Source organism: Plasmodium gonderi (genome assembly GCF_002157705.1).
Source record: "Plasmodium gonderi DNA, contig: Chr10, whole genome shotgun sequence".
NCBI classification, from domain to species: domain Eukaryota; phylum Apicomplexa; class Aconoidasida; order Haemosporida; family Plasmodiidae; genus Plasmodium; species Plasmodium gonderi.
Window position 1 is genome coordinate 1,255,248 of NW_021628935.1, and position 25,769 is coordinate 1,281,016.

Consider the following 25,769-nt stretch of genomic DNA (forward strand, 5'->3'; position numbering starts at 1 on the left):
CTTTTCTTTATTTCCGTTTTTTTTCTTCCACTTTTTCTTCCTTTTCTTTCTTTTCCTTATTGTCTAATTTTATCTGGCTCATATGAGCTAAAATGTTGTTGCGAGGAAGACAAGGAGAAAAAGGATAAACAGAAAGGGTGCATATAATACGAAAACGTATTTCCACCTGAACATGTGCATTTGAAAATGGGGAAAAATTGTGTACGCGCAATTATGAGGTATGTGGGGAAGTGAATAACAAAAATGGGAAAGGAAAAGAGAGCAAAAATTGGGTTCTCATTCTTGGAGTCCCCTTTAGTGACGTTTCGACTAAACTTCAATTGATCGATTTGAAAACTTACGAAACAAAATGGCCATAGATCATCAGATTTAAAAACACCTTGAATGGGGTCCTACAAAGTGGGAAGGGAACATTATGCAGATATGAAATGTTTTAATCATATGAACCATAAGTGGAGAGATGAAATTCCCTGGAGGAGGAACAGATGTAAGTAGATGGAAGGGTAATCCCTCGTAATGTCACTCGAGGTGGTGGTGGTGGAGCAATCCCTCTATCATCTATTGTATGTACTTAACCATGTATATATGCATATGTATTGTATATAGACATTTATGTAATTGTAGAATTTAAAAATAAATGAGCTTCTAATCATTTGTGCAACCTACCAATCGGATTTCCCCTTATATTTTATTTTATTTAGGACCATAGCAACGTGGTGATGGCAGTTATTTCTGCAAAGGAAAGGAAGTTCATTTTTCAAAAAAAAGCAAATTTTTTTTTTTTTTTTTTTTTTGTTTCTTAACAATGCTAGATATTTTTATAAGTTATATGAAAAGATTGTATTTTTATTTTATTATTTTATTTTTTTTTATTTTCTTTATCTTACGTGAATAGGTTATGCTGCGTTTGAAAAGTATAAAAGAAATAAATTGTGTGCATTGAATGATAGGGATTTTTATGAATACAAGAATGGAGACAAGAACGAAAGCTCATGTTGTAGCACATTAAAAAAAAAAAAAAAAAATTCATGGAACTCCTAATGAAGGAGAAAGTGTTCATATCATTTATACCCTTCTTTTAGAAAATGTATCGTCTGATTGGTAAATGGCATCATCATAAAACTGTGATGAGACAAGAGGTGAGAGATAAAATATTGGACAATCCTTTGATAAGAGATGAGATAATAATAACCTCGATTACAAAAGTGGAATGGAATACAAGTATGAAATGCCTCAAAAAAAAAAAAAAAAGATGCATAAATTTTAGGAAAGCGTCATTCCCCATATATGCATTTCTTTTAACTTTATCTGTTATAGACAATGGGAGTTTGTTCTTGTCTAATTTCCAGTATTTCATAGGATCACTAAATTCCATGTTATCTGATGTTGGAAAAATGTGCAGTTTGTGTAGTGAATGAAATGTCTTTCTCCATGACCTGATGTGTTCAAGTATCCACATGGTAAAATAAAATATACAGCAAAAAGGAACAAAAAAAAAAAAAAAAAAAAAAAAAATTAAAAAAAGTTTGACTTTATATGTGTACACATAGGTGTAAAAATGTTACCAACTGAAATGTTGTAGGATCCTGAGAAGTCATGGATTACTCCAGAGGATGTTCCGATTCCTAAAAGGGAGGAGCGATGGAAAATATAACAAAATAGTAGTAATAAAATAGTAATAGTAATCATAATAGAAAAATTCCAACTTACCAACATGCCCGATCACTGGGATGAATGTTGATATACATGGTAGATAAGCAAATACAACGCAATAAGGAAACTGTGATGAGGGAAAAAAGAGACAAGCAGACTGTCGGTGCAAATTCTCCTAGGTGCATATATGTGAGCGGCTGTATGTGCACAAAAGGGAGAGAAATCGAGAGGGAGAATTACTTTTTGAATTCGCGTTTGAAACCCTGCACTCATTCTCATCCTCATACGCATACTCATACATTCCATTTGTTTGTTACACCAATATGAGTGTTTACCTTGTTGTCTTTTATACTGATATCCGTATTTTTCATAAAGTCATTTGGCATGTTGGTGTATGAAACGCGGAATGAGCAAAAGGAGGGGAAAGAAAATTCTTCAAGTGGAGACCATAAAAAAATAGGTAAGAGCCTTATATCTGCGTGGTTGAGTAGCTGCTTAAAGGATGGTTCGTGACCAGGTAATCGAACAAGAAGGAAAAAAAATAAAAAATAAAATGAAATAAAAATAGAGATAAGAACAAAGCGCTTCACGCATTAAAACGCTTGTATTAATATTTAAGCAAAAAAAAAAAAAAAAAAAAAAAAAAAAAAAAACATATACATTTGCATATACATATATATGTGCATGTACCTATGAATGTGTGTGATTATATTAGCCCTTTTTTGAAATGATATTTTAATTCTCTCACTGTGGTGAAATGTTCGGTGTAATTGTGCACGCGAAAGGTTTATGTGCGGGCACATGTATTGTTAATGTATTTATTCGTTTCACGTTATTCTGATTTGATTTTTTTCTTTTTACACGTCTATGCACAAAGTGTTTCATCCTTTCAAAATATGTTTTTGATAACAGGAAAAAGGGAGGAAAAAAAAAGAAAAAATTTCATACCACATGGCAAGTGTAAGCTTATGTACACGTGGCTTGGAAGAAACGGCTTTTTTATACTTTTTTTTTTTTTTTTTTTCCTTTTTAATTTCACGATTAGTAAACATGAATAAATGAAAAAACTTACACAAATGATTTCATTTCTTTTTTTTGTGCATTTTTTTGTGTTCTTATTTGTGCCCTTTTTTGTGCCTTTTTTGTGCCTTTTTTGTGCACCTGAGTTTTTCAAGTTTATCTCTCATAATGAAACAATAGACTTTTTTTTTTTTTTTTTTTTTTTTTTTCCCTTCTTTCTCCCCCTTTGCATGAGCATACAAGTGCGATGGGAAAACATAAGGAAATAAGAGACCTTATCAAAGAACGAATTAACGTGCAGGTGCAAACATGTACAACCTGTAAACCAAGACTTACATATACCTTTTTTTTTTTTTTTTTTTTTTTTTTTCTCTCTCTTTTTTAACAACACATTGATACATGATAATAGCAAACTTTTTAAACAAATTTTCATCCTATATTATTTCACTTATTTTGTTATTCTCATGGAAATTATGATATATATTTTCCATTTCCTTTCTTTTTTTGTTCGATCATTGTTGTAAAAGGTTGGTATACCAGTTTGCCCTGTCGCTATATACCCATTTTCGAAACATTTTTTTTTTTTTTTTATTTTCCATCCACCTTAAAGTATTTTCCTGTTTGTTTCTTCACTTTTTGCGTTTCTATATAAAATTATATCTGAAGAACTTGTCTTTTTTTTTTTTTTTTTTTTTTTTTTCTTTTTCTGATAACGTCCATTTGATAAGAAAGATATTTGTGCTATATGTATTCGGAGAGTTTGTTGAAACCTTGTCTATTCGTTACACAACCACTTAACTGTGTAATTTTATATTATATTTATTACCATTTTTAGTACCATTTTTAGCACCATTTTTAGTACCATTTTTAGCACCATTTTTAGCACCATTTTTAGCACCATTTTTAGCACCATTTTTAGCACCATTTTTAGCACCATTTTTAGCACCATTTTTAGTACCATTTTTATTATTATATTTTTTTTTTTTGTTATTGATTTACTTTTTATTCGTCAGAAAGGAAGTTTAGGAGGTAAGCACTCGCCTCTCTTTGGCTTCACACATGCGTGTGCACCGCTGAACTAATAGAGACAATAACTTTTCTCAAATCAAATGAATGATAAACAATGTGAAAGTGTGGGTTCATCCATCGATAGTACCCTGTTCAATGTCCTGGCCATAGGTAGGGATAAAAGTAAACAGACATTAGAAGAGATAAAGGAGCTGCAAGAAAAAAATAAAGAACTTATGCAAAATGAATTGAAAGAGTACGAAATTATTAATCAGTTAATTAGTGACAATCCGGGAATCCTCCCGGAATTAGTAAGCAGTTTTAGTGATTCTGCAAGGGGTGGATTTATAGATGCTCATGTGGGTGGTTCATCTGTACAAGATGGAGGATTCCAAGGTGATGAGTCTTCCAGGTTAAGCGACTTACTCAGGCGGGAAGGAGCAGAGACAGGTGAATCTATGTATGATGACCATGGCATAATGACCCGAAGAAATCATATCAAACCGAGCGAAAGTGGTAGACAAAAGGGAGAAATGAATCCATGCCATGCCAGTACCAATACCCATTTGGAAGAGAACCAAGTGAATGCAAAAAAAAAAGTTAATAAGGAAAGGTTCCAACATTTAAGCATAAATAAACAGATAAAGAAAGAAGCAAAAGTTTCAGAAACAGTAGCAGAGAAAGAAAATAGAAAAATGTGTAAACATGAAGAGATTATTCCACTTGAAATTGTTTATGATAAATGGCCCCATCGGATGAATATATTACATCTAAAAAAGAAAATAGAAAAACAGAGAATGGCTTTATCAGATCCAAAGGAATATCGCACAAATTCTATTTTACTTAACGAGATGAAGAAAATAAGAGAGTTATCTTTAAGTGATGGAATCATTTTGAAAAATAAGAAAATGAGTTTATTACATGAACGAAGGAGCCAAGTAGAAAAACAAAACTGTGATGTGAAAAATGTTGAAAAAAAGGGAACAACAATTCTCTCCTTACCGTTTGAAGAAATTAAAAATAAATGTAACAAAGAAGGAGGAATTACTGAAAATGTTTTGATGAGTAATAAGTTCCACAGTTCATTCAGTTCTAAAGATGAGGACGAGTATATATTGGGAGATTCATTCATTACAGCGTTGAGGAATGAATATAATAACGATAAATCAAAGAAAAGAAACAGTAACCATTGTAAGGTTAACATAGGAATGGAAGAAATGGAAAATGAGAAAGAGAAAGAATGGAAAATATTTTCCATTTTAGCAGATAGGAGAAATGCAAATAATGATAGTAAAATGCAAATGAGTTATGAAGCGAGCTATGAAATGAAAGAACATGAATGTGTAAATGGTTTAAAAAGTGATCATTACGTAGATCGTTCAATTGGTGATAAAGAGATTTCATCCAGTGATGAAGACATCGTTAGTGATAATGCACGAATAGGTACTCATGGAGGATCATGTATAGATTCCTGTGAAGACAGAATTCTAAATAGAATAGATGCACACTACTTCATAGAGGAGGGGGAGGAAGATAATAGTAATCGGAGGAACGATTCATTTTTTCTGAACAGAATAGACACAGAAATGTCTAAGGAGGATGAATTCTTAGATACACGATACACAATTGCAAAAAGGTATTCAAGTGATACTGGAAAAGAGAAAGATTGGACAGAAGTTATAATACATTTTTCAAGATTAAAGGTAGAGGAATTTTTTAAAGAGAAATTGGAAAATTATGAAGATTTCTACCTATCTATTTGTGTGCCAATTTCTTATAAAAGTGAGTCTAATCGAATGGGTACAGAAAAACGTGGAAGATGCAAAAGTGAAAACGATTTAAATAGATACAAGTTAAGAACAAAGGGTGAAGAATTTGTTTTGTTTAATATGGGAAGAGAACAAGAAAGAAAAGAAGTGAACGAAGAAGGAGCAAAAAAACAAAAAGGTAGAAGAAAAAATAACAACAGTAGTTTTGTTCAAATTGGAAAGGGGGAGGTAGTAGTGCATGACGAAAAGATGCTCGAGAATAATAATTCCATAATCTATGATAAATTTCTTTTAAAAAGTAAACACGTGAGTGAAAATTACATCGAGATTTGTGAAGATTTACATTATAAGGTGGATAGACAAATTTTTTATAACATGGAAAAGTTACCCCTTTTGTTATGCGCCACTGTAAATGAAAAAGAAGAAAAGGAAAAAAAAAAAAAAAAAAAAAAAAGTTCATCAAATATGAACATATTAGAAGAAAAAAATAGGAATATTGTTAAGATGCTTAATCATCCATTCATTATTCCTTATTGTTGTGAAATTCTTGGATATGCAGAAATTCCATTTATGTCACAAATTAGTGTGGAAATACCATTAAAGCAGATATACCTCCAGGAAAAATGCTTAACCAGTTTCGTCAAGCGATCAAGTATCATCACTTTTTTACACATTGTCATTCAGATAATATTAAACAAGGAAGAAAAATTATTTTATAAGAGTGAAAAGAAATCAAAGGGACGTTCCTTAACGGAACCTGTAATAAGTGGAAAAGTTTGTCATTTGTCAGAACAGATGTTCCGTTTGAATGGGATACCTTTCTTCTCACCTGAGGATGACATTCATCAGGGTTGTAAGATGAGTAAGTCCAATCAGTGTGTACCTGGGATAAGAAATGAAAGCAGAACCCGAATGAGTGATGAAGAGAAGTGGGAATCATTGAATAAATGGCCCCAAATGAAATTCGCTGCACAGAAAGAACATGTAGATGAGAGAAAAGCAGACGAAGTCATGTCAGCACAGAGGGGTGAAGCAGAAATTGGAGATGCACATGATTACAAAGCAGAAAAAGACGATGCAGAAGAAGATGTAATAGCATTTTCTGAAGCGAACGAAATTTCAGCAGAAAAAACTTGCAGTGCAGAGGATGTGCTCTACATCTATATACACAAAATGATGAATCTGTCAAAGAGGAACTTTGAGAAATTATCTATATGCTTGAGGTTTCACAAAGATGAAAAGTATGAATACAAAAGTTTCAGTTTGGTGGATGAGAAAATATTCAACATCTTGCTGTGTTCCAAAAGGAAGTTAATTGAGCTAAGGGAGGTGATACTGGAGGTTTGGAGGAATGATCCCCAAGACAGAAAATCAGGAGATTTTGAAAGATCTGGAGATTTTGAAAGATCTGGAGAGTTTGAAAAATCTGGAGAAAGCAACCATGACAAGCTTAACCTCGTTAAGGATGCGAGTGAAAATTTGTACTCTAGCGAAAATCAGAAAGATTGCATTGGAATTATAAAAATTCCAATCAAAGAGATTAACCATAATACAGACATCATGTGTCTTGAAAAATATTTCGAAATGAGTTTTCGCTTCTACGAAGATATCAATTTTATGTTTCGAATTATTTTGATGAGAGGGAAAAAAAGCACACACAAAAAAATTCATCAATTTTGTGAAAAGTATATTGAAAATTATGATAATGAAACGACGAGATATTCCTTGTTATATGAAGATAATCATATGAAAGAATCTGCAATCAGTTCTGCTTTAATACAACGGGATGATGATGAGTTAGGTGTAGAAAAGTCCTCTACTTCTACTGATGATCCTGTGGATGATGTGAGATCCTCTCTTTCCATTAATGAGCAATATTTTATTTATGATTCTGATAGTTTGAACAATAATGAATATTATATGTATGAAATTCAAAGAGAAATTTTACACAGAGACGCTAATAGTACTAATGTAATTGCTAGTGTGATTAGGAAAAGTAAAACAGCACGTGGAGTAAACAATGTATTGGAAATGCCAAATTATTTGGTTAAAAAGACCAATAGTGAAGACATATCAGCCGCTTGTAGATACATCCTTGAAAGTGATGAAAATGAGAAAGAAGAAATGTACTTATCAGATAAATTTAAAAAAGACAGCAGATATATAGAAGGAATGAAAGATGAAAATTCAGAAATTTATCTAGAAATAGAACTAATCAAGGATGAGCTGCTGTTAAGAGGAATAAAAGAATATACAGTTGATCATATGATAGCAGATTTGAAAAAAAAATCAATTGTAAATAATGATAAATACATTTTGAAAACACAATTGGAAGAATACATCGATAAAATATTTAACAAGTGGGAAAAGTTAACAGGTAAATTATTCATTCGAAATAAGAAGAAAATGTTCCTAAATGATGTGTGTGAATATTTAGATAATTTATATATTGATGATGATAGATATATAAGCAAGGAAGAATTTTTTATATTCTTTCAAGATGTAGGAATTGTATTCGTAGACTCAACTGTGTTTGATGAATTATGTTTATTATTTTATGACAAACAGAGGGGTGAAATTTATTTTTCTGCATTTTCTTCTTTAATTATAAAAAAGGGTGTTGAAGAACTGAAAAATATGGTTTATGGCTACGATATTTTATTGAAATTATTCTCTTATTTTTACATGCACAAGGTAACTCTGGAATCGTTAGAAAATGAGTTAGTAAAAATTAGTTTACAAACGAAGAATTATTATTCAATGAAAATTAAAAAATACTTCTCCTCTGAGAAGTTAACAAGTTCTACTATTCACCATGAAGGAAGAAGTAGAAGAAGAGGAAGAAGAAGAAGAAGAACTCCGTCCCCCACCAATAATGAAAATTTAGAATTTTTTTTAAAAAACGACCAAAATCTCTGTTCATGCACATCTCTACTATTTTTACATTCCATCAAATTTATGCTCTCTAGATATAGCAATAATGATTTTACAACATACGACTTGTTCTTTCTTGTTAAATATATATTGCAAACACAATGCAAATATTCAGGGGAGGATACTCAAATCCTCGTGAGTGTTATCAAAGGTATCGAATCTGTTAATTTGACGTTCTTCCTAACCCTTTACCATATGTATGTGTGCCAGCACAAGGTTGATGAAAATGAACCTGATAATAGAACCCATAAACAAATGAAGCATGATCAACGGGATCAAATGGAAGAGATCACGCACCCAAGTATACCAAACTTCACAGATGATGAACAAGAACAAAAGGAACATATCCCACTAAGAAAAGAAAATCAAAATAGTTATAATAAAAAAAAAGAGACACAGATTTGTGAAAGTGTTCTCATATCATCTTGTAATGAAAGCAGCGTTTCTTGGTGTCACACAGGTAATATGAATGAAAAGATACTGGTAGAAAGTAATATGCATGAATATAAAATTGAAACAAAAAACCAAACAGAGGGTGAAGTAAAATCAAAGAGTAGCGATGTAGATATACAAATGGACAAAAGTGAAAAAAGAATTATGACTTTTTTTACGCTGAAAAATAATGGTAAGGAAGATATATCTCCACTGAAAGTGAATCCAGAAAAATTCATTGCAAACACATTTCAAAGGAACTGCTCCTTAGAAGAGAAGAAAAATGGAATGGTTAATCTGGATTTGACAAATGAAGATTTTCAAAACGAATTATTGAAAAGATCTCTTATCTGTATGGAAGAGACAAATAGTAATTACAACCGACTTGACAATTCTAACGATTCAGAAAAGAAAAATGAAAAAATTTTTCACATCCATGCTAAAAGTCTAGCTGATTATGATACACCTTTGAATGTACATGGGAAGAAACACTTGTATGTAATGAACACGAGAAAATGGTGTAATAATAATACAGTTGAGAGGAAAAATATAAATATGCATGGAGGAGGTATAAAGAAAGCTTATAAAAATGGACTCATTATTTTGTATTGTAGAATTGTAAGCGGATTTATAACAGTGGAATATATATCCCAGTGTTTATTTCACTATTTTGGAAAAAGAAATGATGATAGGAAAAGACAGAATGATAAAGTTTCCATACTGAAACTATTCGATCAGATGGGTATTTACACATCATACGACATTGCTACGTGTATGTTGAATTGGTATGTACGTGAGGTAATTCTGAATATGGAAGATGATAAGGAGTGTACATCTGGTAGATGTTATGTTGGAGGGGCTAAGGACGTAATGGAAGCGAACAGATGGGAGACGAAAGAATTTGAACCACATCTGTGTGGAGTGAATCGTCTGCAAAATGGGGATTCCTCGAATCGGCTGAAAAATCTAACTGCAATCAACCACGCACACAACATAAAGAGAATCATCGAAAGACACATACTAAAAGAAGAAGTAGGAGGAAATATGTTTTCAGGTAGCACACTGGAAGATTTTTTTTCCCTACTAAAAGAAAGAAACATAGGCATAGATATATTTTCGAAAAAGAACATTTTCACTTATAGCGATTTTTATGAAGAAATTGAAAAACTGAATTTAAACTTTTCAAAAAGTTACATACGTTTGTTATTTTCAAATTTATTAACATATGATTTGACTTCTTTTACTAGCGTAAATAACAAGTTAATTTTTTACGATTGTATAGAGGCATATTGGTTAAACTGGAATAAAATTAATTTTGAGTTTTATTCTGCACAGACAGATGTAAAGGAGGATTCTAAAATGATTCTAAATAGTGTTAAACAGAGGAGAAAAGAGTTAGACATTTTTAAGAAGACACATCATGTAAGAAGTGGTAACAGAGTCAGCAATATTTCCTCTAAATGTAGATTAATTTGTGTTAGTGGAAATACTTCCATTTCGAAAGAGAAAAGTTTGGGCGAAAGTGGAGAAATACAAAAATTTTCTTCTCTACCATTGTATAGCTTATTCTTTTATTTTTCCAAGAAAGGTATACTGAAAGGTGGGCAACTTGTGAAGTATTTTTTTTTTGTCGACATTTTGAAGCACGAAATTAACACTTTGAATATGGATGATTACATGAACAATACTTATAGCTTTTATGATTTTTGCCAATTTTGCAAGACTAAGGATTTGTATCAGTATGAACATAACGATGACTATTCCTTTAGGGAAGATTTCTTAAGGTTGATAATTATCATAAATGGATCGTTCTTGAATAAAAATGTGTCCAAATTGAAGTATAAAAATGAAGATCCTGAGGAAAGGGCTCGTTCACTGCAAACAGATGCAGACTGTAAGGAGAAGAAGATTTTGACACTGAAGCGTTTTCTGCAGGAAAAGGCACATTTGTTTTCTAAAAATTTCAAAAATAATTTGTGCATCATTAGAAGTGAAGTAGCAAATATAAGGAAGATCATTTTGCGTGGTTCCGATTTTCCCTTCGTCAGAAGTTGCAGCGCGAGAAGTTACAGTTTGAGAAATTCCAACATGAGAAGTTACAGCTTGAGAAATTCCAACATGAGAAATTCCAACATGAGAAATTCCAGCATGAGAAGTTACAGCTTGAGAAGTTACAATTTAAATGGCAATTGCAACCGAAGAGGGGTCTGCTCAGCAGGCCAAAGTAGAGAAAGTACAGAAAATGAACAGAAGGAAGAAGAATCACTTGTCGAATTTTTCAAAAGAATCAAATATGTTGTAACATACATCAGAGAATATTTTTATCTGTTTGTTTTCTGTTGTAAGGTAGCAAAGAATGAATTGACTGACGTGTGTTTTCACGAAAGGGAGTGGATATTCTACAGGAAAAAGCTGAAGGAGCATTATTTAGAGAAGATGGAAAAAAACGAAAAACACCGTGAGTTGAAAAAATCGAGAAAGAAGAATTCACAAGCGAATGTGCATGCGAATATACATGCGAACGTTCGCATGAATTTGAGTGATGATGGAGATAAGAAGGACCAAGGCAAGGGGTATGGTTTCCCATTTGTGTATAAAGAAGTGTGTATATCATATGAAGTTACAAAATTTACAAATAAGGAATGCAAAGATATGGTGTACCCATATCTACTTCTTCTGTGTGATTTTTTAAAAAAGGTAGTGCATATTTATAAAGATGAATATATTCATTATGTAAAAAATGTATTTCCATTTGATTATAAAAAGAATAATGCAAGAACGATTTTTTTGCATCATGTAGAGAATATTATGACCAGGTCAGGTAGTTTTGACTCGAAGGAGTGGAACAAAATATATACCATATTTGAAACATTGGACATAAGAGTAAATGATTTTTTTTTAAATTTATGGAATTTTTTAGAGGGAAATAATTATATCATAAGGAAAAAAAATGGGGTTATTATTTTTAATGATTATCATAATAGGATATGGGACCTGATGAATCCGAAAAAGATTCATCACGCAGATGTAGTAGGGGCTCAACTGAGTGCATGTAAAAAGAGAAAAAATTCACCAGAAAAAAAGAATGTACCCTTGGATAGGAATATTCCTCTTTGTAAAAAAGAAAACTTGGATAATCAAGAATGGAATGAACTTTATGTAAAAACTGTTAAATATATCATGGCATTTAACAAAATGGTGTTATCTGATGTGAGTGGATTTAATCATAAGTTTATAGAATGTCATATTGTAAAGGATAAAATATTTACAAAGTTCATGTGTAATATGTACACAAGAATATTATTCAATGAATGTATTTTAACAGGACTTAATGTTAATCGATTGTTTTCACATATAAATAAAAAAGATTGTTTTATTAACATACTTTCCAAAAATTTTAATCATATATTTTCTAAACTAGACATGGAAATATATGTTAGAAGATACGCCTTCATAGTAGACATGACATCTCTCCATTTGAGAAATTCATGTCATAATTTTTTTAACATAAAAAATTTCCTAAATGACCTGTACAAGCAAGGTAAATATTATAATGCACATTTGAGGGAAAAATTATTTAGTTTTTTTCGAAAAAATGAGAACATATTTACAAAGAATCAGCACATTATTCATAACAACTTCGAATCAATGGATAAGCAACATTTAATATCTTGTGATAAACTCAAAAACATATTGTCTTACCATGGACTTTTTCTTTCATGGGCTGAATTGTACGATTTTTTTCAGCCCTTAAACAAGTTCTGTGTTATTTATGATTGTAAAAAATTTGAGGTATATGAAACTGGAAAACCAGGTCCTTACATCTTGAAAGCTTATATCAACCTCCCTAATTTGTTAAGAATAGCTCATAGGGAAATGCATCACAAATCGAGTAATAAACAAGGGGCCAACCTGAGCTATTCCATCAATAGCCTTAACGAAATAAAATATCCAAACAAAGGGAGTGTCAAACTGGAGCGATCCAAAATGGAACAATCCAGATGGAAGAAGACAAATGAAATGGAAGAGAAAGGTGAAGAAAGTAGTAAGTTATATGAAAATAAGAAGAACGACAAGGGAGATATGCACACAAATGGATTGACCAAGTTAAAATATGGATTCTCAAGAAGTTGTAACAGATCAAGAGAAGAAGAAGCATGTGGATTCATAGAGTCAGAGGATGTAAATGCGAAGGAAGAAAAAAAAAGAGAACTTTTTTACCTGAATAATAAACTCTCATGTGGAAATTGTGCAAGTGTAAAAAATTCATCTGCGGGATACTTATTCAATTTCCAATTTAACAGATTAACCATGGGAAGAATATTATTTTTTTTCTTTATCAAGCTAGCTAATTTGCAATTGATAAGCCATTTGACACCTGAACAAATGTTTTATGGAATCAAACGAGTAAACAAACAGGATATCGCAAAAAGAGAAATGCAAAGTGCATGTCATCTGCTTCTAAACATCGAAGAAAAGCAACTAGACCATCTCATACCAGAGGATTTTATTTTGAATAAAGAAGATTTCACAAATGGGGTTCATTTAAATTTATTTCTCTTGAATGAAAAACTTTGCACCCTATTCAGCAGGGAATATTCTGCATCGATTCATGTAAATCAATTTGTTAATTTTTTCGAGAATGAAAAGGGTAAAATTTCCTTTTCGAATTACAATTATGTATATAACTTTGCCTACGAATGGGTAAATTCCATGGCCTTGCACGATGGATTTGTAAGCAGGAATCAGTGTGAGGCATTGCTTAGGAAGTTTGGGTTGTCAGACTTTAAGAATGAGAAGGTGGAGAAGGTGGAGAAGATGGAAAAGGTGGAAAAGATGGAAAAGATGGAAAAACTGGAAAAGATGGAAAAGATGGAGAAGGTGGAAAAGATGGAAAAGATGGAAAAGATGGAAAAGATGGAAAAGATGGAGAAGGTGGAAAAGATGGAAAAGATGGAAAAACTGGAAAAACTGAAGAATCTAGAAATGATGGAGGGAAGAAGAGAACCTGCAGAAAGAAACAAAATTTCGAAAGAGGAAATTGTAAAGATGTTCAGAAATTATATAAAAGGAAAATGGGAAAAAATACTGATGCCAATTTTTAATCGAAGCAAATTTTACACACATAATTTTAGGATCTTGATACAGGAATTTACAGGGATGAGAAACTTCTTACATAAAATGAAAGACATAAACTGTGCAGAGAAAGAAAAAGAGGAAAGAAAGGAGAATAATTCGAATCAGTTGAAAGAGTGCGTTGATCCAAGTGTAATTATATCTCTTAGCTATTTTTGCTGCTTTGCAATGAAAGAAATTATAATAGAAAATATTTACACAGAAAATAGCATGTCGTTAGATGGAGAAGTAAAAAAAGGTAATGATTCATTACATATGAATTACCTCTTTGAGCACACATTTTCAACTATAAGAGAAAAAGACATAATTGAACTTTTCGAAAATAATAAAGAAATTTTCAAATTAAAGTTGCTTCATAACAATAAAAGCATAGCTGAAGCCGATTTGCATATTTTGGAAATGTTTTCAATTATGAACAACAAAGAAAAGAAAAGTCATAAAATTTTATGTTTCATTCCATTAGATAGGAGTAATAAAAATATGCTTTTTTTAGATGTACAGTTTTATTATCAACGGAAGAAAATGTTTTCCACGGAACCCATATTTGAAACAAGGCATAGAGAAGTTAATCGAAAATTTTGCATTGAACAATTGGCTGAGGCAAACTCTCATCCAGTGGAAATAGTAAGATTAAATTCTTCTATCATGCACGTATCTGAAAATTGCCATAATAAGAAAGAGTTAACTAAAAGTATCTCTTTACAAATGAACACTAATTGTGGAAATGGAAAATCGGTTCATTATGGTGCATGTGAAAACAGTAACAGTATGGTAAAGAAAAATTGTAATGCCACAAGGTTTGATGATAGGAAGCGAACAGATGGATTGATTGCTTCACAAGTTTCTCATACGTTAAGCAGAAATGGAACGAATTGTATGAATCGAAATCTGAGCGGTGAATACATTTTGTTAAAAAATGACAAAGAGGTTCTTACTTTGGCTAGTCAGCGAACAAAGCATGGTAGATGTAATAACGAGAATGAATGCACTGAAACGAAATCCGTAACTCTGAGAGATGACACAAAAGGAGAAGAAGGAGAAAAAAACGAATACATACAGAACCCAAAGGGGCAATACACCAAGAAAAGAAAATACAAAATCAAAGATAAAGACAGAAATATGAACACATCTAGGGATATCTCCACTCACATGTACATAAGAATTAACCGACTGTTTCTGTCAATGTGCCTCCTTAAGAATTTGCTTCAGAAACTGAGAGGAGGAGGAGAAGAAGGAAAAAATTTAGACACTTGGAGAAGAAAGGATGTGTTCATAGCTGTTTATGTAGAGGTGTATGAAAAGGTGTCCCATGCAGATCCTGATAGATGTAGTGATGGTTGTAGTGGTGGTGGTAACCACAATGAATGGGATCCTGACAGTTATCATGAACATGGGTATGGATGTTGCACAAATGATAAGAATTGCTACATAGATGGAACTATGCGGAGTGCTGCCCAACCTGAGGGTTCCGTAGAAAGATACACTCTGCTCTCAAGATCCATTCCACAAATGATTAGTTGGGAAGAAATAAATCTCTCCCATGACAGTATCTTTCAAAAAGGTGAAAATGGTGGAAATGATGGAAATGATGAAAATGGTGGAAATGATGGAAATGATGAAAATAGACAAGCAGACTGTGCAGTTGTGACAAAAGGGATACACGGGAGTGAACCATGTGAGGGCAGACAAGAAGAGAAATACAAAGGGAAGGTCGAACAATCATTACAGAAATTGGGTGAAGAGACAGACGCATCAAGGGAAGAAAAAAAGGGAAGGGACATCCAGCTAGCCAAGGAAGAGAAAAAAGTAAACCCCAAAAGTTCAACAAGCGAGAAAAAAAAAAAAAAAAAAAAAAAAAAAAAACATATATTGGATAGATACCTAAATGTATACAATTTAAAAATAAAACACAAGGAACTTATCCAAGCAGAGAACTGTTCATATATTGAAGGGAAAATAATTGTAAGGGCTCTAATATCGTTGAGTCATATATCAGAAGATGTTACGATTGGTGAACACATCTTTAAAATCAAAAATGTTTTATATGAAAATGAAGATATAATATTTTGTTCTGAGAACCTCTTTCAACCTGTTTATGGAAAATCCATATTTTTTGAAAATGAAAAAAAAGACAAAAAATATATTCTAGACGGTGTATGTGAAATGAAGAAGGGTTCTTCTTCTTCTGATGATGATGAAGTTACAAGGGGTTATAAAAATCAAACGGATGTTTATCCCGAGGAAGAAGTTGAACAGATGGCACTTGTACCACATCTAGATGATAATAATTATGAAAAAGTTAAAATAAATGAGAATATTTCTAGAAAAAATGCGGAGGAAAAAAAACAAAACGAAGAAGCAATTATATGTTTCTATGACAAAAATGACAATGAAAAAGAGGAAAGCCAAGAAAGACAAGTCATTGGATATGTCTCATATGAATATGTAATAAATAAGAATGAAGATGAAAGATATTATAAAAAGAATGGTTTTTTTTTTCCTATACCCAATTTTGTAAAAATATATTTTTTGAAAAAAAATAAAAATAATCAACATGTGTTAAATGAGAAAATTGGGATGCTACACAAATCTGTTAATGATAAACTTTTTGGTGATGTGTTGAAAAAAGTAAACTATAGGAAATATGTAAATGTAGATATTTTGATTAATGCTTTGAATAATTCCATTTATGCTACTTATGTAGCCTACATTATTCGATTGTTAAATCATTTTATAGGTTCAGATAGTTCTTTATACTTTCCTGTGAAAAATATTTTATTAATTATAGGGTTAAGAAAATTATCATCACACTTTGCAAAATCAATGAAACATCTGTTTCTGGAAATTGAACATTATCTCAATAATAACATGCACAAACTGGGAATGGTTGAATGGTCTAACTTTGTGAAATGTATGCTAAAGGCTCAGAGTGAATCCTCTAAAATTGCTTTTACATCTCCGGTTGGTAGAACTGCATTAGACAGAAACGATAGATGTAGAACCCGAAGCAGGAATATAGAATCATGCAATCCAGGGATAAGGGATCAAGTTTCCCATAGATGCTCAAAACTTCACAGACAAATGTCATACCTTTTTTCATCAACATCTTCTTGCACTTCTTTTTCTGCTTTCACAAGAGTATGTACAGGAAATAACACAAACTCTTCTTATGAGAATTATAAGGACGAGAGAAAATTTAAGCAAAAAATGAAAGACAAAATGAAGCAAATAAATCCAGTGAATCAAAGGGATTGGTTTTTACTAAACAATTGGGAAAAGTGGCATACGCACAAAAATGGAAAAAGTTTCTTTTTTATATTCCTTTTTCTACATGATATGAACATTTTTTATAAAGAAAATAAATACACAATGAGGAATGAAAAACAGAAGAACAGATCTCCTTTACATATTTATAGTCCCTTTAGTTCATACAAAATGTATCACGTGAATGAATTTGCAAATAGATTAAATAATGGTAAAAAGCGATTACCTGTTCTTCCCTATATAGAGAGTGCAAAATTGGAATACAAAAAATTAGAAGGGATGAATACTAGTAGACGTCATTTCTCCAATAGGAGCACAAAAGAAATAGACAGATGTGTCTCTTGTGGAGTTAGAGTAATGAGAATGTGTTCTCATCATTTGCACCTTCACAAAAGAGAGCTAAAAAAAAAATATGAACAGTTAGATAATCGTTACACATACAAGAGGGGAAAAAAGTACTTGGAATATGACCCTAGAAAGTCTCAAGAAGGTGATATAATGGCCCTGAAAAATGAAAAACATGACAGTGATGTAGCAACATCTGAAATGTATAGAAGTAAAACTACTGATATGGATATGGCAAAACGTGTACAAAATAAGAAAAAGAGGACATCCATATATCAGTATAATTTATTAAAAAACGAATCTTATACAGATCCGATAGTGAATAAAAAGTATGAACAGAAAATGAACAAATTTATGATGCGTGGAAAAAAAAATGATAAAAAGGAATATAAATCAGAGCAGCTGGATCTGGAAAAATATACATTTAAAAAAGAGTTAATGGAAATAGATCAAAGTAAACTAGTTGATAATAATAATTTTACATACAAACTTTATGTTAAAGTGAAGAAACTACTCAATCCAATATGTTTAATTAAAAAAAGGAAATTTTCAATGTCTTTTCAAATTATGTTGAGTAATAATTACAATATTTTCAACACATATAATAATATTACATTCCAGAATTTTATAAGTCCAAAATATGGGTATACAATAAACAAAATTCAAGCTATGAGTAAACCACTTGGCATTGATAATTATTCAAATATAAACACTGCAGTTGTTTTGTCTCTTCCAAGAAGGGAAGAAATAAATCGTTTTGTGAACACTCATGATATATCTACCTCTTCTGATTTTTTGCAATTCTGCTTAGAAAATTTGTCTCTTCAGATATGTTTTCATGATGTTTCATTTTGGAACATTTCCTCAGAAGAAGAATCGAAAAAGCAAGATGCAAAGTACATTGGTAGGGATGACATTCGATATAACCATTTCTCCTCCACCATGGAACAACATGTATGGAAAACGCAGAAAGAAGGCCTCATTGCAAGTGCATTAATTCCGCTAAATATTCTTTTGAAAAAGCATAAGATAAAGGTTAAAATTCCTTTAACTAATTCTACATCTTTGAAAAATGGAGAAAACATGAATAAAGTAGAAGTTCTTCTTATGTATGAAAAGGTGAATGTGAAAAGTCATTTCGTGGAAAATAAAATAAAACGAAATTACACAAACGTGGGGATTACAAAAGAAGAAGAAAAAAAAAAAAAAATAGTTAAAGAGAACAAGCACATTCATGGAACACACATGGATGAAAAGAAGAGGATTATACCCTCCTCCCATTTTTCACGTATAATTCATGATTATAAGATGATGATTCCATTTGAAAACGGCACCCTGGCAGGTGAAGGAAGAAAAGGTGAATTTCCTAATGATAAGAGACAATTAGGATTCAAATTAAATGATTCTGATTGTGCGGAGAAATATGATTTCATTGATCTCGCAAATATTCCTTTGTTAACTCTTCCCAAAATACCACCACCGATATCGTAGGTGGGGGTTGCTGAAAATGTGTTATTTTCACGCGTACTACTTTATCACTATACCACTTTATCGTTTTACCATTTTATCATTTTATCATTTTATCGTTTTATCATTTTATCGTTTTATCATTTTATCATTTTATCGTTTTATCATTTTATCATTTTATCGTTTTATCATTTTATCATTTTATCGTTTTATCATTTTATCATTTTATCACTTTTTTTTTTTTTGTGTATTGCATTTTTCTGAGTGCGTGTGTTGCCTGCACAGTCGAATTCATGGTATTTTCTTGGAGTACCTTTTTGTTCACATCTTCTTATTCCATCTTCTTCTTCTTCAACTTCTTAAAATGTATTTTTTTTTTTTTATGCTTGAGTCATTATTCCAGAAGTGTGCAACTCTGCATATGCGCCTCCTGTTGGGTGCGTGTGGAGAGACCCTGAAGGATCATCGATTGTACACGGGTTCGGGGTTCATGTGTATCTGCATTCCGGAACCCTCTTCCCTCTTTTTTTGTCCCATTTTTTGTCCTTTTTTTGCCCCATTTTGTTAATTTTTTAAATTCTCGTGAAGTCATCTGAATACACACAATTTGTTAGACTGCTGGGGTCATGTCGTTTTCAGGTGGTTCTCCTCCAAATAGTGTTGTGCTACGTTCAGATTTGTGAATTTCTCTCTCCCCAATTTAATATAACACTACAGATGAACATTTCGATGATTTTGTCGATTTTGTCGATTTTGTCAATTTTGTCGATTTTGTCAATTTTGTCAATTTTGTCGATTTTGTCAATTTTGTCGATTTTGTCAATTTCGCTGGTTTTGTCAATTTTGTTGATTTGATTTTTTTTTTTTTTTTTGTCCCTGATGCGTACGCGACTGATTCGATCGAAGATGCATTTCTAGGTGAGAATTAATCTGTGCAACTGGAGACAGCTCTAGAGTTGTGAACTTTTTTTTTAGCTTCATTTGCAAGCGTTTAAACTGCCTCCAAATGACTTAATTCATGTTTTTTTTTTTTTTTTACTCCCTCGGCTATATGCATATATGTATGCATGTCCACTGATTCGTTGAACGATTTGGTTATCCCTTGCAAGGGGACTTCCCCTCCCCCCGGGGTTTAAACCCAAACGGAGTTCTCCATCTAAACAAGTGATGTAATGGAAGCCAATTAATCAAATCTCTCTCATAAATCATAGATAAAAAAAAAAAAAAATAAAAAAAAAAAAAATAAAAAAAAAAAGGTGTACGTTATGACAATTGATCCTTGGAGACAAGTGACTCATTATGGTAATTCCTTTTTTGTATCCTTATTTTTTTTCAGCAACTGAATCTATATCATTTTTCTTATTTATCCATTTCTACTTTTCGGAGAGATGTTCCTCATTATGGCAATAGATACATTCATAAGAATTGCGTCTGCATGTTCCTTTCATGTTTCCCACGCAAGGGTAACATATTCCTTTGTAATGTAGCAGTTTGGACGGATGGCTAGAGGAGTGAATATCTGCATGATCTTTGTTGTGACAATTTGGACATCTTCTACCCCTTTTCATACATCCATTATTTCCTGAGAAGAAGAAGGTACACGGGTGACACACACCCATATCATGTGCATCTATGTCTCTGTACCCAACTTGTTTCACGTAGATAAATTTTTTCATCTTTTCCTCTGGGCTGTGGGGTGCATCTGCATTGTGTGTGTGATTTGTTTGATCTTCTTTTGTGCGATCTGCTTCTGTTTGGTCTGACTTTGCCTCATCCCTCTTTTCTTTCTCCCCATTTACTTCTCCATCTTTTACTTCTCCATCCTTTACTTCTCCATCTTTTACTTCTCCATCTTTTACTTCTCCATCCTTTACTTCTCCTTCTTTTACTTCTCCATCTTGTACTTCTCCATCTTGTACTTTTCCATCCTTTACTTCTCCATCTTGTACTTCTCCATCTTGTACTTCTCCATCTTTTACTTCTCCATCCTTTACTTCTCCTTCTTTTACTTCTCCAACCTTTGCTTCCCCTTCCCTTTGTTTATCTATTCTTCCCCATTTTGCACCAATTGCATGGGAATCATGATGGCAATACACACATGTATGCATCGGTCTGTTGCACTTTCCCTTAAAATAATTATCACACGGTATACACAAACTCTTAACGTGTAAAAGTCGCGAGGGATGAAATAACGAATGAGGGTTCCTGTGATCTTCATGGTGACAATTTAAGCATTTCTTACCATTTGAACATCCATAAAAACCAACAAAATAATATACGCATGGGTGACAAGCTCCTCTCTCATGTCGACTCAATTGATTTCGAAAGAAGGGTAAATCTTTAGTACTTTCATTTGTATGCTTATATCTTCTTCTCAACTCGTTGTATCTTTTTTTTTCGTTATTTCCTGCTCTTTTTGATGATTCATCTGAATATTGGATATCATCACAGTTACTCTTTTGCTTTTGTCTCTCCCATTGTTTTCTTCTACCTCTATTAGAAGCCAATTCATTTTCTGCATTCCTCTTAAAATGCAAATATGAGTTGCGCCTCTGGAACCACTTCATGAAGTGTCCTCGTCGGTTTCCACGTCTACTGTCACGTCTACTGTCACTTCTGCTGCCACGTCTACTGTCACTTCTACTGTCACTTCTGCTGCCACTTCTACTGCCACTTCTATTTCCACTTCTGCTGCCACTTCTGCTGCCACTTCTACTGCCACTTCTACTGCCACTTCTAACATTGATATGGTTCCGACTGTGGTTCACGCTGTGATCCAGAAGTAATTGTTTGTCACTGGAAGGAGTGTTTCTCACTTCTCTCATCCCATGAGGATGCATGTATTTCCTATCGGTCCTCACCTCTCCATAAGTACTATCATTTTTACATTTTTTCTCAAAAGTTATATCTTTAATCAAAGAATCAGTATGATCATTTTCCTTGTGCTCTGTTGATATTCTCACATGATCTTTGTGTGTTTTTTTTTTTTCTTGCCAATCGACTTTCTGTCTTCTCCATGTTGAATTGTATTCACTTGAATATACCCCTCCTCCTGAGCGAGATGAAGAAAGGGTGGTTTTTGGTTTTTCCTTTGGATTTTCTTTACTTTCTCTGTTTCTTGAGTTACATACATTCTTCTTAATCGGTTGTTCACTTGTGTTATGTGCCCTGTCGAACCGGTCTAATAAAGCGCTCTTGTCTCGTTTCCTGGAAATTAATTTTTTGTATGTGCCCAAGGAGAGATTGCACACATAACTACTATGATCTTTGTGTTCAGATGCAAGCGTGGATAAGCTTGAAATGCTTAACTGATGATTCGACTCCATTGTGAATTGGCTTGATCTACTTAATTGATGTTTCGATTCCATGGTGAATTTATTGGAACCGTTTCCTTTTCGATCCTTCCTCGATTTTGCAAATATGTTTATTTGTCCTTTGTGTGATTGATCGTGGCAATATGCACATTCATGCATTTTTCTTGGGTGCATGTTTTTATTATGTTGACACATGCCATTAAAATAATCAACACAAGGTTTACATCTCTTTGTTCTGTGTAACATTTGGTAATAGCACATGGAACTAGAAGAATTTCGATGTTCTTCATGATGGCAATTTCGACAATGGATTGAGTAATTGCATCCACTTGAAAAATAAAACGAACACGGGACGCACTTGTATGTATTGTGTTCTTCTAGTGAATATAATCCCGTTAATTCACCACTTATGACTTTTGTTTTTCTCCACGTTTTTTCCATAATCTTGTTCCTGCTGAGGTTCCAGATTGTGTGCCTCTCAAAGGGTCTGTCGAAATGACCATTCCTGTGCTTCTCAAAAGATCTGTCGAAATGGCCATTCCTGTGCTTCTCAAAAGATCTATCGAAATGGCCATTCCTGTGCTTCTCAAAAGATCTGCTCCTGACCCTATCGTTCCCCAAGGTGCTTCTCGTTCGATATGCATTATGTATTGGCACATTTTGAATAATTTTTACCTTTTTATTTGATTCTTCTATTTTGACGTCCTTCTCCCCCTGTTCTTGCACTCCTCCTCCTTCACCATCATCACTATGGCCATTACCATAACTAAAAAAATTATGAACATCATTAAGAGATAATTTAGTAACATTTTCTATGTCTTTCATGTAAAATTTTTCTTCCTGAGAATCCAAAGGATTTACTTTTTTGCTGTTCTGACTTGTGGATGTAAATGAACATTTTTCGAAGTAATTAACTTCATTCTCATTATTGATAGACTTATCCATATTTGTGGAGACGTTACTTCCTCTGAAATTGCCTTCATTTTTGTTTTTATGAATAATGGTATATCCGTTCTGTTGTATCCTCATTTCAAGATCATTTGGACTGAGTGATTTTTTTTCATTTGTTCCATTATTGTAATTCATGTTGTCACTTGATTCCTCTCTTCCTCTGTTATTCCTAGTGGTATGATTATAATTCGTGTATGATTCATTGGCAATTCTATTTTTATTTACATATTTTGAATCGTTATCTTTATATGTTACAAATTTTGTCGTGATGTTTTTTGCTTTATAGGAAAAATATGTATCTACATTTTCTTCTGTGCCTCTTTTTGAAAAATTGGGTTCATTATACTGTTTTAGAATCCTTTTACTACTATGTTTTATATTTTCATTTATCTGAATTGAGCCAACATTGATAAGTTCGTTTCCATATTCCCTGAAAATTAACTGATCATTTCTTTCTTCTTCATCTTTCTTGTCAGTCAATAATGTACTTTCATCAACTGATTTATTTTTTAAGTGATGCATATAATACCTGTTTACGTAATGTGTATTATAACTTCTGTGTGTTCTTATTTTTCTTTCACTATTGTTTTTATTCTCTGTATGATCAATTTTCTCTATTTTTCTTTTCCCTCTCTTTATATTTACACTATGACTACTTGAGTGTGCAGATCTTTTAGCAGATTCATTCTGGAATATACTTCTTCCCTTGTTCTTCTGTGGGCTCCTTTTCCTTACACTTCTCAGGAGATCATCATATGTTAACTGCTTATACCTTCTCATGCTGCTGTGGTTTGGTTGACTCCATCTGTGATCTCTCCTTGAGGTGGTTCGATAAGAGTATGAAGTGTCATTGGTGGAAGTGGGATCCTTGACTATAGGATCGTGATTATCATTTGTAGGATCAGGGTTACCCATTGTAGGATCGTGATTATCAGTTGTAGGATCAGGGTTACCCGATGTAGGATCAGGATCTGCTTTGAAGAAAGGCACAGCAGCAACTGATGCTACCCCATGAACCATCTCAAGGGTAACCAGTTTGTCATCCGAAAATTCGCCAAGCAAAGATGATGCACATACACTTAGAGCATTTTTCATTTTGATATGATAAGATATATGATCAGTATGGTGGCAATAAATACTACGCTCATCACAAGGGCAACTCTCCTCATTTATGTATAAACATACTTGGCACATGTTTCTATCATGCAGATATGTTCTAAAGTACATGTTTGAATTCTTTTTTTCGTGAATTTCATTGTGACAATCATGGCAGTTGTTATTGTTTATCCTGCAGAAGGAACTGTCATTCCTATGGATGAAATAAGTTTTACATGGTTTTTTGTTTTCTTCATTGCACTCATGACATGTTTCTTCCACTGTGTTTCTTGACCTTTCAGAAACACTTCTACCCTCTTTTACATTACCTTCCATCTGAAAAGTGTTACATGTGTGCATGAGTTCATTATAAATAATGGGAGAAAGACGACGATCGCTAATATTACTCTTTACCTGTTGGAGATTATAAAGAAGTTCTTTGGAAATGATATCTACATGTTTTTTTTTTGCATATAAATCATATAAAATAAAAAAATATTTTTGTCGTATTTTTGATGACAAGTGATCAATGGCGTGACAAAATTGACATTGATTTAGATGTGGACAGAACCCATTTTTTGCTAAATGTGTACACACTTTACATTTATTTTTTAGATGTAACATTTTACATGGATGTAATGAAGAATTCTTATTTATATGAGTATAATGATGACACCATTTACATTTAATTTTATGTGTACATGAATTGGTGCTTCTACTAAATTTATAGCAAGGAACGCATAGCCCATATATATGTAAATATTTTTGTGTAATAAACAAAATAATTTCGTCTTCTGGATTTATGTTAAATATTTCAATTAAAGATTTTGTTATGCTACATCCTTTAGCAGCATATAATTCATTAAAATTTTTTAACGCTTTTTTTCTGTTTTCACCTAGTTGTGAAATTTCTTTCACTTCACACAATTTAGATATTTCATTTCTGTCCTTTATTCCTTGACATGGGGAATTATTGGGATGGATTTTTCCCCCGTGTGTTTGTCCATCAGAAAGAGATGGTTTCTCATAAAGAGTGGGCCTCTCATAAAGGGTTCGTCTCTTGTATAAACTTGCCCTATGATAAAGGGTTCTTTGTTCTCCATTCTTTCCATTCATTCTATTTTTCAATTTGGAAGATTCCCCTTTCCCAATCTCGTATTCCTCACCGATTGCATTATTTTTCATCTGATCACCTTTATTGTTTCTATGTAAATGTTTTGTGAACCCATCCATATATTTCCATTGACCATTTAAATTTGTCGTGTCTTCAGCGTGTTTTTTTTTTTTAGCACCTTTTATCATTTTGACTTCATTGTCGGAGCCATTTTCACATTTCCAAAATTCGTTCGAGCAAATTGATTCCTCCATAGTTCGTTTCGTG

General features: G+C 32.6%; 3 protein-coding genes across 3 annotated transcripts; 1 reads left to right on the top strand and 2 right to left on the bottom strand.

Moving 5' to 3' along the window:
• Positions 1 to 87: 87 nt before the first annotated feature.
• Positions 88 to 2,039, bottom strand: PGO_102640 (hypothetical protein, conserved; the record flags this gene model as incomplete). The annotated part of the gene is made up of 9 exons (XM_028688294.1): positions 88 to 166; positions 342 to 392; positions 667 to 732; positions 888 to 901; positions 1,072 to 1,122; positions 1,304 to 1,380; positions 1,566 to 1,625; positions 1,711 to 1,780; positions 1,989 to 2,039. 9 exons carry the CDS (start codon positions 2,037 to 2,039, stop codon positions 88 to 90), a joined length of 519 nt encoding a protein of 172 aa, XP_028544095.1.
• A 1,743-nt stretch (positions 2,040 to 3,782) lies between these two features.
• PGO_102650 (hypothetical protein, conserved) lies at positions 3,783 to 19,052 on the top strand (the record flags this gene model as incomplete). Its single annotated transcript, XM_028688295.1, has 1 exon — positions 3,783 to 19,052. One exon carries the CDS (start codon positions 3,783 to 3,785, stop codon positions 19,050 to 19,052), a length of 15,270 nt encoding a protein of 5,089 aa, XP_028544096.1.
• A 1,349-nt stretch (positions 19,053 to 20,401) lies between these two features.
• On the bottom strand, positions 20,402 to 25,756 carry PGO_102660 (hypothetical protein; the record flags this gene model as incomplete). Its single annotated transcript, XM_028688296.1, has 1 exon — positions 20,402 to 25,756. One exon carries the CDS (start codon positions 25,754 to 25,756, stop codon positions 20,402 to 20,404), a length of 5,355 nt encoding a protein of 1,784 aa, XP_028544097.1.
• Between the last annotated feature and the right edge of the window lie 13 nt (positions 25,757 to 25,769).